Source organism: Bos indicus x Bos taurus, chromosome 21, assembly GCF_003369695.1.
Source record: "Bos indicus x Bos taurus breed Angus x Brahman F1 hybrid chromosome 21, Bos_hybrid_MaternalHap_v2.0, whole genome shotgun sequence".
Classification (NCBI taxonomy): domain Eukaryota; kingdom Metazoa; phylum Chordata; class Mammalia; order Artiodactyla; family Bovidae; genus Bos; species Bos indicus x Bos taurus.
The window spans coordinates 6,689,513-6,705,093 of record NC_040096.1 but is presented as its reverse complement, the minus strand read 5'-3'; the positions used below and the strand labels follow the sequence as shown (position 1 = coordinate 6,705,093).

Genomic DNA, 15,581 nt, shown 5'->3' with positions numbered 1-15,581 from the left:
ATGGCACTCTGTACTGGTTTTTTGAGTAAAATCACTTCTCAAATATTTCTAAGAATAGTTATTAGAGCTCAGGAACTTCTATTATTTGAGTTATCTTGTTTTTCACATTTCAGTTATCTTGGTCTCTCCCATTTGTTGCAGACTCTTCTGAGAAGGATGCCACAGATGAGTTGCTTCTACATACAGTAACCTCCTTATCTGCAGTGTAACTTTCTGTAGTTTTAGCTACCTGCAGTTAATTGTAGTCTAAAAATATTAAATGGAAAATTCCAGAAATAACAATAAGTTTAAAATTGCATGCCATTTGACTAACGTGATGAAATCTCACACAGTCCCACTCCATCCTGCCCAGAACGTGAATTATCCCTTTGTTAACCATAACCTGCCTATTAGTCACTTAGTAGCCATCTCTTATCAGACTGACTATTGCGGTTTCACAACAGTCAAGTGATCTTTATTTTACTTTATAATGGCCCCAAGGCACCAGAGTAGTGATGCTGGAAATTTGCACATGCCAAAGAGAAGCTGTAAAGTTCTTTTTAAGTGAAAAGGTGGAAGTTCTAGACTTAACAAAGAGAGGGGGGAAAATCATATGCTTAGGTTGCTAAGATCTATGGTAAGAATGAATCTTCCATTTATAAAACTGTGCACAAGGTAAAAAGAAATTTGCTGTCACATCTCAAACTGCCAAAGTTTATGGCCACAGTGCATGCTAAGTGCTTAATTAAGATGGAAAAGGCATTAAATTTGTACAGTAAGATATTTTGAGAGAGAAAGACCACATTTACATAGTTTGTATTACAGGATAGTATTGTAATTGTTCTACGCCTTCTCCGATTTTATTATTAGTTATTATTAATCTCTTACTGTGCCTAATTTGTATATTAGACTTTATCTCAGGTTGTGTATTTGTAGGGGAAAAAAAGCATAGTATTGGAATAACCAAAAAATTCATTTGGGTTTTTCCACAAGATGTTATGTAGAAACCGGAAGGAACCTTTTGGCCGACCCAATATATAAAGGGCCCCTGACCATTTATGCTTTCAGTCGTCCACTGGGGGTGTTGAAAGGTACCCCCCAGGGATAAGGGAGTCTACCATACATGGATGGTGTTTGCTGCTTATCAGGACTGGCTTTCAGTTAGGGGCCAGGGAATGATATCACATGTTGGCAACCAAAATACCAGAAGGCAGAGAAGTTTGCTAGAGGTGCTGTGTCATGGGGCTGGCCACCAAATATTGTCAGGTCTCTCTCTGAAATCATGGTAGGAATGCATTTCCTTGACCTCTTAAAATTATGTGACCATGCGACTTATTTTGCTCCTTAAAATGTGAGTGACAGTGGTGTGTATGAGTATCAGGACCTGCTCTGCCGTGTTCCCTTTTTCCTCCAAGCTAAATGGCAGTGTGTGTTTTGCTTGTTTGCTTATTTACTAGATCTAAACCAAATCTATTAATTCTCATTCAGACAACATATGAACATCCACTTGATATGAGCTTGCTCTCCCTAGACCTTTTAGTAAGTTCCTGCGCATTCATTTTTAGGTGATCATGAAAAGCCAAGGAGATAAACACCTGTGTTCAACCAGCCATCCTAGACTGAAAGTTTAGTGGAGTCCTTGAGTCTTGATAGCAAATATTTTGGCATTGTTACTAAAGATCCAGTCTTGGATGCCTACAAATAAATGTTTTATGCTTAGGAAGACTTCACAGATGTGAATACAGTCCGGTATGAGTTGTCTACTTCTTGTGCCCTGATCCTCCCTGATTCCCAGGCAGGCAGGATGACTTCTTGAACCAGGTGGGGGTATGGTCCTCCAGGCGATCCCCTCCAACCACCTCTCACTTAAGGGCCGCAGCACCAACTTGCAGGCACAGCCCCTTCACTTTCCAGTCCTTTCAGTGTGGTGTTGTTATATAGTGTCTAAGTTGAGTCTGACTCTTTGCAACCCCAAAGACACTAGACAACCAGGCCCCTCTGTCCATGGGATTTCCCAGGCAAGAATACTGGAGTGGGTTGCCATTTCTTTCCCTAGGAGATCTTCCCAATCCAGGGATCGAACCCATGTCTCCTGCATTCTTTACCGCTGAGCCTCATAGTATGAGACAAGGTTTTTTGATTAAAAACAATTTTTGCTTCAGGAATGAAAAAAAAAAAAAAACATCTTTGAGGATCACAGCAATGGATTTTATACCACAAATCTCTCTTAGAGAAAAGTATTCCTTCTTGGGGAGTTTGAAGACTCATTGGATTCCAGGCATAGAAGATAGTGAAGTGTCAAAAATGAACACAAGATTGTTCAGGGTTGGTGGTGGTTAAAACCTTTTTTGAAGAACATTCCATTTAAACCATTAAACTGACCTGGTAACAGGATCTCCAAAAATTGCTGCTGTTACATGGACTTTTCCTATTTTGTGCTTAACAAATCTTGGTAGCATCACCAGCAGAACCAAAGGCAACAGACATATTTGCTGAGGTCCAAATCAATTAAATTTCTACATTCCACAGCAAGGGGCATCTGCACTAAGTGTGTGCTCACCAGCCTATTTTTAAGCTTAGATTTGGCACCTGTAGTAACACTGAAAAGGCACCTATTTCCTTTCCTTTCTCAAGCACCCTAGTGGACAGAGGCTGATGGAGAGTAAAGAGCTCAGGGCAGACACACAGCCCAGTTGTGTCTGAATAAAGGTAATCCCTGAATAATGGGGCAGAGCATTGCTATGCTTGGGCTCTGCTAACCTTTCCTTCTAAGATGAGCTTCTCTGCTCATGACATGGAGTAATGAAATAATGTAAGAGAAAATCCCTGAAGTGAAAAGCAGGGCTTCTGTCCACAAACCAAGGAAACCATCTCTCATGCACTGTTCCCAACAGAGCCCAAAGCCCATCCCAAGGTTGGCATGAAGAGTGACCAGCAAGGGAAAGAGTCCCATTACCAAGCCCCGAAGCACCTTGTCATCCCTCATACCAGATGTCTCCCCTTTGCAGATGCCAGGTATCACTCTGTTGATGGCATGAAAGGCGGGGGTGGTTTACTCCAGGGATTCACAAGAGAGAGTCACACTTTAGGGAAGACAGCAAGACTATCTTTAATTTAATTTTCCATTCTAGTCGCTGCCATTAAGCAGGAGAAATCCAGTTAGAGGGACACAATTTAGTGTCATGAGGAAGCCATGGATAAAAGTTAATACTGTCGCCATTATTCTAGGAGAACATGTAATTTTTGCCATAAGGACAAGTAGTCAGGAAGAACTTCAAAATGATGTTGACCTTAAAATGATGTTGATCTTAAACCTGCCTCAAATTTTCTGAATAATTAATATCACCAGGCTATAAGCACATTTCCCTGCAAAATACCTTTTGTCTGAACTTTACATGTAGATTCTTTAGATCATATTTTTCCCTTGTTACAGGTTTCAGCAGCATTAACTTTCTTTGGAAGAAAACCATTGAGTTGATAAGATGCCATGATGGAACATAGGTAATGCCCTGGCTACATTGACTGGGACACTTTTGAACGATTGTATCAAACATGTACAAAAAAAAAAAAATCAAAGTTTTTTTCTTTTGGGAGGGGTAATAATCTTTAAAAATGCATGGGGAGGCATTTTGTGTAAATTTCTAGTTTTTGCTGTTTACAAAAGTTATCAGAGTATTACTGTCTTTATGTTTATTCCTAATGGTTTCTCTGGTTCCAGTTGAAAATGATTTGGGAAGCCCAGGAGTCTGGCTAATATTCTGGCTCAGTTCTCAGAATGTGAGGTCAGTGCAGGTGGGCTGAACAAGGCCATGGCCTTTATCTCCAGCATGAACACCAGGAGGGTCTTGTCAAGTGTCCTTTGCCTTTTGGGAAGCCCAACCATGTAATATGGAAACTTCCATTCTCTGGCAAGTCTTAGCATTTTCTGCCCAAGTGCCAGGTGAGACTGAGGAGAGTGAAGACGTGTCCCCGGCATACTGACATGTGTTTCTGTACGGCCCCTAATCTGATGAATCTTTATCTTTTATAGACTTAGAATTGGTTTTATTCTATAGCTTTTCTTTTAGGTCATCAGTCTTATACTTCAATTTCACATAAGCGATATGTGTTTATCCACAGCTTCATACATGCTCACTCCCACTGACTCTACTTAGCAAACATTCAGGCACATAAGCGAGGTAAGAGCCCCACACCAGGCATATCACCACTAGTTCTGCTTGGAATAGCCAGAATCTTACATGAGAAACACCTGGGAACAGCCTTTGCCATCACACATGTGGATACTTTGGTACAAAGATTATTCCTGACTGAGAAAAAGAAATACATGGTAATTGGTTTACATGCATATTGCAGGAACTGATACTGTAGTTCATAGTCAGTGCAGAGAAGTGGCCTGTGTCACCATCACACAGTGGTAAATTTCCCCATGGAACCTCCATGCCCCACACCTAGACACTGGACCTCAGAACTTGGCATGAGGTACAGGTTCTAAAGGTAATTATTGAACAAACGTGTGACATGTGGATCTATCCACATTCAATAGGGATAGATGACATCACTCTCCTTTTTAAGAGCTGATAGTTTGAGAAGGTTCTCTTCAAGAACACAGTGCAAAGGGATTCAGAGCCCATGGGGCATCATGGCCAGCTCTTGGTGAGGACTTGAGTCCAGAGATGTCCTGGACTGGGTGTCCATGGACATCAGTCACCTTTCAAGTGTCAAGGAGCAGCATGGAATAATGTGAAAATGAAAATTTAATGAATGAAATGAAAGCATCCTATCAAGAACTTTCAAGTTTCTAAATTAAAAAAAGCTCAGCTGTTTCAACTCAATCCAAGGCTTGTGCATTCTGAAGCCCATCCATCAGAAAAGTAATATGATAGCCAATTCAAGTGGATTCCCCTAGAGCCAAGTGGCCCAAGACCTCATCTGTTCAAAGTCGGAAGGCAAGAGGCCAGAGAGCAATAAAACACTCAGCTCAGGACACTGCACTGGGACCTCTCCAGGACACCCAAGGTGGGCATCCTGGGGGTGTGGACACTCTCCCTGTGTAGGTCTGTTCAGGGTCCTTAGCTCAAGTATGTGGGTTAAGGACCCAGAAGAGTTCAGGCAAGGGTCAGGACTTCATATAATTGGGCAAAAATCCTGCATTTGATTCCACTTTATCTTTTGGGTATGGTTATTTTCTTTGATATTCACCCTCAGGGTGATAAGGCATTCCTCCTCTCTCCTGTCTTTAGAGTTGGGCAGAGATGAAAGTTACCTTCGTATCTAAACTGACAAGATTCTGAATTCATCCAGCCGCTCTTGGAGTCACCTAGATGTTACACGACCTGAGGGCTTTATGCCATTTCTAAGCTGGGTTTTTCCTGCAGCCTGAAATATCCTTCCCAGATCTCCATTGTTATTTAATTCCTACTTATCCTTTAGGGTGTGGGGGCCACCCTCATCTGTCTGCAGGGCTGGGCGATGAGCCCCACCAGGACTTAGGGCCCCATGGTACCCCTAGAGCCGAGTGGAGCCCCCTCCACCTCACATGTGGGCTCAAGCTGTTTGCCCGAGGGTGCCCTCCCTTGACTGTGACCAGCTCAGTGACAGTTAACTTTTATTTCTGCAACTCAAGCTTAAAATGCAGCAGTGCTGAACAAACGTTCATAGGGTGAGTGGGCTCACAGGTGGCCGTGTGCATCATCTCAAGAATGTGCATTCCAGAATGTCAGACGTGGATTACACGTCTGTGTCTGATGAAACTTGAATTAGATAGCGACTCATCCATGTGTGAGTGGGCATTCTACACACATCTTCAATAAACAGAATCCACACTGACATTAGCTGATGCTCACAGACCCCAATCCCTAGGATTTGTTAAAGACAGCTTTAGACTTCAAAACAAAGGTGTAACATTTGGAAAGCATTTAGGACAGAACTTTTAGAGGTGGGTGAAGCTAACTGAGCTTATCTTGCTCTGAAGGTTTGCTAAGACTTCAGTGAAGGAGCACTAAGTCGCATGTCAGGGTGGGGACTGCTCTCCTCCAGAGGCTTCCAGTCCACCTGCCTTCTGCATGTACAGGGGGCCAGGCACAAGCTGGGGTGGAGAATGGGGGAGCAGAGAAGGACGCTGCCATCATAAGAGGAATGGATGTGCTCGTGCCAAGACCAAAGGCCAACAGGTGCATTAGAGCCTGGGGGGAAAGACAGTGCTTCTGTCCTGATCTAAGCGCTCTTGAGGTTGGCAGCTCTGTGGCGCACAGTGGTCATGTACAAAGGACTATGGTGGAACTTTCCTTAGGGCTCTGAGAACTGCCTGGGGGCAGAAGTGGGCACGGCTGCGCTCGACTGCCTTCCACAGAGCAGAGCAATTGCACAGCTCAGCTTACTGGAGCTCAGCACAACATTCAGTTTATAAACATAAAAGGTTCTAATGCTGACTTAAAAAAAAAAGTCAGTAACAAACACTTGCCAGAGGCTGAGGTCTGTTCTTAAGCAGCCTTGCTGCTCAGGTGCAGAGGAGGCAAGGTCAGTCTCATGGCAAACTGGAGCTGGAGTCCAAACAGGGACAGTGGCATCAGACGAAACAGAGAGCGGATGTCCCCAAGGTGCAGAGCACTACTGTCCGAGAGAACTTTCTGCAAGGAAGGAGCACTTCTCTCTGTGACATTCAACGCGGGAGCCCCCTGTCACATGTGGCAACGGGGCATTGAAATGTGGCTCACGGGACTGAGGACTGAAGTTTTATGCTGCTTTAATTTAAACTAATTATATTTAAAATCTGAATGGACGTTGGTGGCCTGTGGCGACTGCACTGGATGGTGCGGCTTTGGGGGGCACCTCCCCCACACTGACTCGTTCCAGTGGCAGCTTCTTTGGCTTTCGTCAGAGCCGGGCAGGAGGCAGAGGTTCCCTCAGGAGGCCGGTCCCACAGCCTGGGCACCCATCTTCAAAGTCCGGAAACCAGCCCTTACTGAGCCGGAAGTGTAATTCTCACTTGCGTGTGGCTCTGGTTTGGCTGTCAGGATTCTGCAGAGTGTCTGTATAGTAGGAGCCCTTTCCATGAGGTGTCTAGAAGCAGCCTTTGCTCCAGACCAGGGCTCCTGTACCAACAGAGAAAGGCAGCCGTGCATGGATTCTCCTCTCTGCTCGCTCTGTGGGACAGGGGGAACAACTGTGATCCTGTCCCCGTACCGGGGGAACGCGCCTGAAACGCCTCCATCCAAAGCAGCTCTGGGAATTGGAAGCTTCTAGCTCAGCTCCACTCAGTGAGTTATCCTGGTGCTGTCATCCTTGGCGGTGTCAGGGGAAGGGACACTCACTCACCCTCCGGGCGACTTGCCCACCTCGTGCTCCTCTCATTGAGTGGGTGTCAAGAAGCTACTTCCCTGGACATTGTAAGTTGGCAGCCACCAGGCGGGCAATCAGAAACTCTCCCACCTCTGGGCAAGGCAGCCCACACACACAGGCTGTGAAGATGGTTCCAGCGGAAAGACTGTGCTGCCCATCAGCTGAACCCTTCGACTTCTCCAGGCCCGGGGAGGGGGCCGGGCTACCTCTGGGACACGGGAGTCACAGGGACTCTGCAGTCCCATCCAGCAGCCGCATCACGGACGTCCCAGAACATGGGGCTTCAGGCATGTTTAGCGATGTGTGGAAATGCTATCCTTTTACTGACGGAAAGTTCAGGGACAGCAAAGAACCTCATTTTACACGGGTAAAAACGATGTGGACAAGTGTCTGTTGTCACCTTTGTATGTGGGACAGACAGACAGACGAGCTGGCGTGCGCTGCGAGAGGGGCGGGGGTGGGGGGGGCTGGTGGGACAGGGAGCCACTGCATGAGAATGGACCTCGGGGGCCAACCCACAGCACTGGGACAGACTATTCAGGTCAAAGAACCTAAACATGTCATTCTGGCTATCATGTTTTTCTCTGCCTTTCAGAAATCCTAAGACTAAAGTGCAGGGGGCCGTAAATACTATTGTGGGTGCGTGCTCAGTCACTCAGTTGTGTCCAATTCTTTGCAACTCCGTGGACTGTAGCCCACCAAGCTCCTAAGCTCCTCTGCCCCTGGGGATTCTCCAGGCAAGAATACTGGGGTGGATTGCCATTTCCTTCTTCACGGGAATCTTCCCAACCCAGGGATCGAACCTGCGCCTCTTGCAATGGCAGGAAGATTCTTTACTGCTGTGCCACCTGGGAAGCCTCCCTAACTATTATTAACTGGTCCATACACGTAAGATGCAAGGAAGCCAAGTGATCATTGACTTTGGTCAAGAGAGGATCCAGTAAGATTGGCTTTGGGGCAATAAAATGCACAGCACTTGTAGGCTGTCCGGTTGCTGCAGCAACACCCTGGGGACCGTGCTCACCCGTCTGCTCTCAGTGGCCGGGGCCACCTTTCCTGAGGCTCGAGCTCACCTGTGCCCCGAGCGTGGCTGAAGTCGCCCTTGACCACGCGGCAGGTCTTGCCGTCCCCGCTGCAGACCCCACACCGGTCTTCTTTGGCCGCAGACCCGATGATGCCATCACAGCCGATTTTCTAAACAAGCAGAGCGCTGGGTTATTCTGAGTGTAGCACTCAGAGGCACACCCTGCAGGGCTGACTCTCCATGAGGCCCAGCAGGCTGGCGCGGGAGGGCTCACAACACCTCCAGAGGCCCAAGCAAATATTTTAAAACCAGGAGAGAAAAAGAATACAATCCAGCTTGTATTACATTTGCCCTTACACCACATAGTCATCAAATACCTGCGTTAGTGTCTGTTAGGGAGAAGGGATCTGTGAAGGCCCAGGGGCCTGGAACTCACACTGGGGCCCGGGCCAGGCCCTTCCAGAGCCACCCGAGGTGGGGCCATGGGAGAAGGGAAGCCAGCTCCCACACCTCCCGGCATGGCCACAGTTTCACACGACCCGTGTTCCCCTTGGAGCTGCGTCAGTCCGTGATTCTATCTTGGCTGGAATAGCCAACAGTCTCAGAAGACACGGCAGACACCATAGTGACTTTTCTGCTGGGGTCAGGAAGCCCAGAGCTTAGGCAGGCTGGCTGGGCGTGAGCCCCCTAGTCCTCAGTCAGGGGGATTTAGCCCAGGAAGATACCCTGCTGCTCAAATTTTTTCAAATTTTTTCAGACAGGCCTGTCTGAGGGCAGAGGAGGGTCACCCTGACCCTGGCTGGCCCCAGGGAAGCACAGTCAGTTCATAAAAAGTGGAAAAAGGTTGTGAATTCCTGTTTCTCCTTAAAAAAAAATTCACGAGACTTTTATGGTCTGCAAAATAACATACCTGAGTTTGTTACGGTAAACACTGGTGTGTTTAATTATTTGCTAGTTAAATTGCTAAAATGTCTCTCCACCCATCTCCCCTGGAGTAAAGAATTCCAGAACAAGAACTGGGTCTCCACTGCCCTGTACCCTGCATCAGGCTGGGAAGGGTTCTAATCCAGACAAGCCAAGCCCAGGTGACTGCACCCCTTCCCCCTTCTGTGTCCCCGCTCCCAAGGGGGCAGGGCACGGAGTAGAGCCAGCCACACCACAAACCTCCTGGAGGCAAAGGCTTGGCCCCGCAGCTCACCCAATGAACCAGAACCCTCTGTTTCATAAGGGCAGTGATTCTTAAACATCAAGGTGCATCCACCTCACCAGGAGGGCCGTGAAAACACAGATGCAGGACCCATTCCCAAAGTTTCTGATCCAGCAGGGCTGAATGGACCCGAGTATCTCTATTTCTGTGAAGTTCCCAAGTGCTGCTGCAGCTGCTGGCCGGGACCACACTCAGAGAACCCTGGCAGCATGGCATGCTACACGAAGCACAAATGAGGCTTCATTCTGAACAGTGTGGAGTCTCACCCTTGGACACTTTTGTTTCTTTGGGAAAGAATTAGTGAGAACTTATTATCATGTGTCCAAAAATGATATCGTCACTGAATGTATTTCAGCGAAGACTTGAAGATATGCTAAGGGCAAAGCAAATTTGGTTCCCAAATGAAATGAAAACTGAAAAAGGGCAATACATTTTTAAAAAAGAAACTCCCATGTGTCCAAAGTTAGTATAAAAACAGCTACAGGGCGAGAAGATCAGGGGCTTTGGCAGCCAGAGACCAGACAAGGTGTGAACAGAGAAAGTGAATGAAGGGGTGAATCAGTGACGAATGGAGACCCTGACTGGTAAGCGGCATTGCCTGTCACACCTTGCCAGGGCAGACCACCCCGTGAGACCTGGAAGTAGGTGAGCTGGATCATGTGGCAGGAGCTGCCTAGGTTCACGATCTGGACTGCTGGCTAATTCCTGGGAAGACGCTTAACACAAAATTACAGGCACTACGAACAGAAGGCAGCCAAGATCCAAAATTCTCCTCAACCGGCAGCCTCTGCAACTCCCTGTGGTCAGATCTGTGTGCCACATGTGCGCTGCCCAATTTCGAGTCTCCTGTTCCAGAGTCCAACGTCCCGGTCCCTAGCCTGTTTCCAGTACTGCCACAGGGCCAAGACCCCCAAGTTGGCCCCTGCACCTTGCCTCTTTCACATCACCCTGACCTGTCCCCACGTGGCTTCCCCGTCTCCAGGTACTCTCAGCTCTAGACTCCTCTCACACTGGTTTCCTATTATGCTTTTAATCACACTGCGGCTCAGCAATAGTGGGTCTCTGATTTAAGCAGGTATCACTGATACCTCAGTCAGGATGTCCAGATAAAAGTTTTCTGGATACTCTACGCTAACAGCCCTCCTGGTCTTGACAGCTTTCCCCAGCCCAGCGAAGGCACATGGCAAACCTAGGGGCCACACAGTGAGTGTCTGGCAGGGCCAGGAATGGTCCTTCACCTCCTGCCTCCTGGCCTCAGGCTGGCTTGGGAACCCTGATGTCCCCAGCCTGGGACTGAGGCCACTGTAAGACATTCTGGACAAGGTCAGGCCTCTCCCCAGAGCATGCTGGGTTTGTGAGAACTTTGAAATGCTCAGAATAGGGAAGCTAAAAGAACACCAGAAACACTACCTTTGGGAAAAGGAGGTGTTGGGGCAGAATCCATGCTGGAATTTCAAAAGGCTACTTGTTGTCTGGCTGAGATCGTGTGTGTGTGGCTGTGTGTGCATGCGTGTGCACGTGTGTGTGTGCGTATGTGCTCAGTTGCTCAGGCTCCTCTGTCCATGGATTTTCCTGGTAAGACACAGCTAGGAGGTGAAGTCTGCATTTCAAATCTGCCAGACTAAGAATTCACCTGGATGCAAGATGGACAGGCATGGGAGGAGCTTCCAGGAGGAGTAGGATGAGGGACTCACTGGGAAGAAGGACACCACTTTCCTAAATGAGCAAACCGCTTTCCCTCCCAAGGGTCCCCTGAAAGAAGGATCTTGGTGGGGAAAAGAAAGTGAGAATGAGGAAGGGCAGTAGTGCAAATGAATGCTCGCAAAGCCCCTGCATAGCCAGGGCAGCATCAGGTGTCCTCGGGGGCCCCCTCCCCGACAGGAGACACTGCCGCTCCGGACAAGCAGAGGCAGGTAGGGGGGCCCACGATGAGAACCACTGTGATTCTCACTATTGCTCCTAAAACATAACATAAAGAATGTGTGCATGCTTGCTCAGTAGCAGGCCCCAGCTGACACTGAGTTAGACCTCATGGGATCCAATGTTTAAGAATATGCAATGTTTGGAATTGGTTTCCATTTTTTCAGGGATGAAGTCACCATCAGTTGGGGGCCTGGTGAGACGAGACTGTCCATGGGACTGCTGGGCGCCCTGTGGCTTTGCAACACTTGGGTATGCTTGGACTGCAAGGAGCCAGCCCTCGCCTCTTTTTGAGAGTCCAGGTTATTCACAGGTAAGTCCAGGGGCCCACTGTCAGCATCTGTTTCTCTGAGGAGGTGTTGCACCATCCTTTCCAAAACATGAGCCCCCTCCTTATTTTTTCACTGGGGTGATGACTCTTGAGGGATAAAATTAGTCTACCAAGATGGTATGCCCTTCCACACAGTCCTCACTTAGCACCTGCTAAAGGAACAACGCCTCCTGGTCTGACCAGCTGTGGTCAATGTCCAGAACAGAGAGATGACCTCCTGGGCCCAGGAACACAAGCTCACCAAACTCCAGCAGGCTGCAGTCACCTGGAGGCCTGGGTAGGTCACCCATTGCCCAAGGATTTGTGTTCCTGCTGAATTCCCAGGTGAGGCTGCAGGCCCAGGGCCTCGTGGAAGACCACTGGGCTAGGTTTGGAGCTCAGAGAGGGACCTTCTTGGAGACAGCCACTGCTGAGAGACCCCAGCCCTGTGTCCTGAAGAAGTGTCCCTTCCTGTCGGGAAAGGTCCCATGCCTGGAGCTCCCACTGGAGCTGTGCCCCTGAGCCAAAGCCGTTCTGGGCTGAGGACCCCTCAATGGATGTGGGGGCCTCCCTGTGCTCTCGGAAATGGGGCACACTTACAGTGGTGCTCAGGTCAAGTAAAGAACCCACAGGAAGCTCCATCATGACAGAACGTCTGGTTATAAATCACAAAATGCCTTTGGCGAGGGCCTCACAGACCACCTGGATGCTGGTTTATGGCTGTTCAGAACTTCCGACTCACAGGTCTCTACCCAGGAAGCAGAGACCCAGATCTGGGAACCTTCAACAGCCTTGTTTGTAGGACTCACAGCATCTTCCATGTTAAACTGTCAAAGGCTGGATACAGGGGGAAGGTTCTCCGTTATTTTCTCTTCTTTCCTTACCCAGCATTCTGCTTTAATCTTTTTTTTTTTAATTTTATTTTATTTTTAAACTTTACAATATTGTATTAATTTTGCCAAATATCGAAATGAATCTGCCACAGGTATACCCGCGTTCCCCATCCTGAACCCTCCACCCTCCTCCCTCCCCTCCCCTCCCTCTGGGTCGTCCCAGTGCACCAGCCCCAAGCATCCAGTACCATGCATCGAACCTGGACTGGCGACTCGTTTCATACATGATATTATACATGTTTCAATGCTATTCTCCCAAATCTCCCCACCCTCTCCCTCTCCCACAGAGTCCATAAGACTGATCTATACATCAGTGTCTCTTTTGCTGTCTCGTACACAGGGTTATTGTTACCATCTTTCTAAATTCCATATATATGCGTTAGTATACTGTATTGGTGTTTTTCTTTCTGGCTTACTTCACTCTGTATAATAGGTTCCAGTTTCATCCATCTCATTAGAACTGATTCAAATGTATTCTTTTTAATGGCTGAGTAATACTCCATTGTGTATATGTACCACTGCTTTCTTATCCATTCATCTGCTGATGGGCATCTAGGTTGCTTCCATGTCCTGGCTATTATAAACAGTGCTGCGATGAACATTGGGGTACACGTGTCTCTTTCCCTTCTGGTTTCCTCAGTGTGTATGCCCAGCAGTGGGATTGCTGGATCATAAGGCAGTTCTATTTCCAGTTTTTTAAGGAATCTCCACACTGTTCTCCATAGTGGCTGTACTAGTTTGCATTCCCACCAACAGTGTAAGAGAGTTCCCTTTTCTCCACACCCTCTCCAGCATTTATTGCTTGTAGACTTGTGGATCGCAGCCATTCTGACTGGCGTGAAATGGTACCTCATAGTGGTTTTGATTTGCATTTCTCTGATAATGAGTGATGTTGAGCATCTTTTCATGTGTTTGTTAGCCATCTGTATGTCTTCTTTGGTGAAATGTCTATTTAGTTCTTTGGCCCATTTTTTGATTGGGTCATTTATTTTTCTGGAGTTGAGCTGTAGGAGTTGCTTGTATATTTTTGAGATTAGTTGTTTGTCCATTGCTTCATTTGCTATTATTTTCTCCCATTCTGAAGGCTGTCTTTTCACCTTGCTAATAGTTTCCTTTGTTGTGCAGAAGCTTTTAAGTTTAATTAGGTCCCATTTGTTTATTTTTGCTTTTATTTCCAATATTCTGGGAGGCGGGTCATAGAGGATCCTGCTGTGATGTATGTCAGAGAGTGTTTTGCCTATGTTCTCCTCTAGGAGTTTTATAGTTTCTGGTCTTACGTTGAGATCTTTAATCCATTTTGAGTTTATTTTTGTGTATGGTGTTAGAAAGTGTTCTAGTTTCATTCTTTTACAAGTGGTTGACCAGTTTTCCCAGCACCACTTGTTAAAGAGATTGTCTTTAATCCATTGTATATTCTTGCCTCCTTTGTCAAAGATAAGATGTCCATATGTGTGTGGATTTATCTCTGGGCTTTCTATTTTGTTCCACTGATCAGTATTTCTGTCTTTGTGCCAGTACCATACTGTCTTGATAACTGTGGCTTTGTAGTAGAGCCTGAAGTCAGGTAGGTTGATTCCTCCAGTTCCATTCTTCTTTCTCAAGATCGCTTTGGCTATTTGAGGTTTTTTGTATTTCCATACAAATTGTGAAATTATTTGTTCTAGCTCTGTGAAGAATACCGTTGGTAGCTTGATAGGGATTGCATTGAATCTATAAATTGCTTTGGGTAGTATACTCATTTTCACTATACTGATTCTTCCAATCCATGAACATGGTATATTTCTCCATCTATTAGTGTCCTCTTTGATTTCTTTCACCAGTGTTTTATAGTTTTCTATATATAGGTCTTTAGTTTCTTTAGGTAGATATATTCCTAAGTATTTTATTCTTTCCGTTGCAATGGTGAATGGAATTGTTTCCTTCTCTTTCAGTTTTCTCATTATTAGTGTATAGGAATGCAAGGGATTTCTGTGTGTTGATTTTATATCCTGCAACTTTACTATAATCATTGATTAGTTCTAGTAATTTTCTGGTGGAGTCTTTAGGGTTTTGTATGTAAAGGATCATGTCATCTGCATGCAAACATTTGCTTCTTTTGTTAAAACTTCACCTCTCAGAACAGAAGTGTCCTCAGACATGACTTCAGATTGTAGACAGCTGGCTTCTGGATTAGGGCAAAGCTACCTGGCAAGTGGGCAGTCAGCTTCTCTTCTGAAAATGCTAATGCGTGAACTGAGGAGAGTTACACATTTGGATACAAGCCTCAGTTTTCCCATTCTAAAAATAAGAGTATTAACCTCAGTCTCTGAGGGTTGCTGCAAAAATTACCTCTGTTCTAGTTGGAGAAACCCAAGTTCACCTCTCAGGCCCAGATGAGAGGTGGGCCCTGTTGAGATGGATGGAGCCTGCTCCTGGGCCACCTTCCTTCTACGGGGCTGGGGAACAAGCTCCCCCTCCTCCGATTTGAGCAGAGGAGGGCTCAACAGGTAATTGTCATCTCTCCCTTTTCTGCCACAGACTCCCTCCTCTCCAGAAAAGGCAGAGGGGAAGGAGAAGGCCTGCAGAACCGCATCTTCCCTCTCCGCACACAAGCCGAGTGCAGAGGCCCATGTGCAGGCGGGCTCTCTTGTATTGTCAAGCAGCCCCACCTGCAGCAGGTCGTGGTCTGTCCCCGTGGGATTCTCAGGTCAGGTACACACAGGGATGCGGGCAGGGTCACCCTGTAAGTTAATTCTTTGGGGCACCCAGGGGCTGGGACAGTTTTGCGTGCTGTGCTCTCTGCCTGGTATTATTTTAGATGATAACTGCATTTAAAGGCAGGGCATGCAGGGCATGCATGTCTCTGAACAGCAGTGAATCTGAAAACCAAGGGGCAACAGCCAAACTAATCTGCCAACAGTGGTATTTCCT

General features: G+C 46.9%; 1 protein-coding gene across 3 annotated transcripts in view; it reads right to left on the bottom strand.

Moving 5' to 3' along the window:
* ADAMTS17 (ADAM metallopeptidase with thrombospondin type 1 motif 17) overlaps positions 1-15,581 on the bottom strand; it is a 406,748-nt gene that overhangs the window by 107,971 nt on the left and 283,196 nt on the right. For all 3 annotated transcript variants that reach the window (XM_027520979.1, XM_027520980.1, XM_027520981.1), the window contains exon 15: positions 8,391-8,511. In XM_027520979.1, coding sequence (XP_027376780.1) covers positions 8,391-8,511 — 121 coding nt within the window. The remainder of the gene's footprint in view (positions 1-8,390; positions 8,512-15,581) is intronic.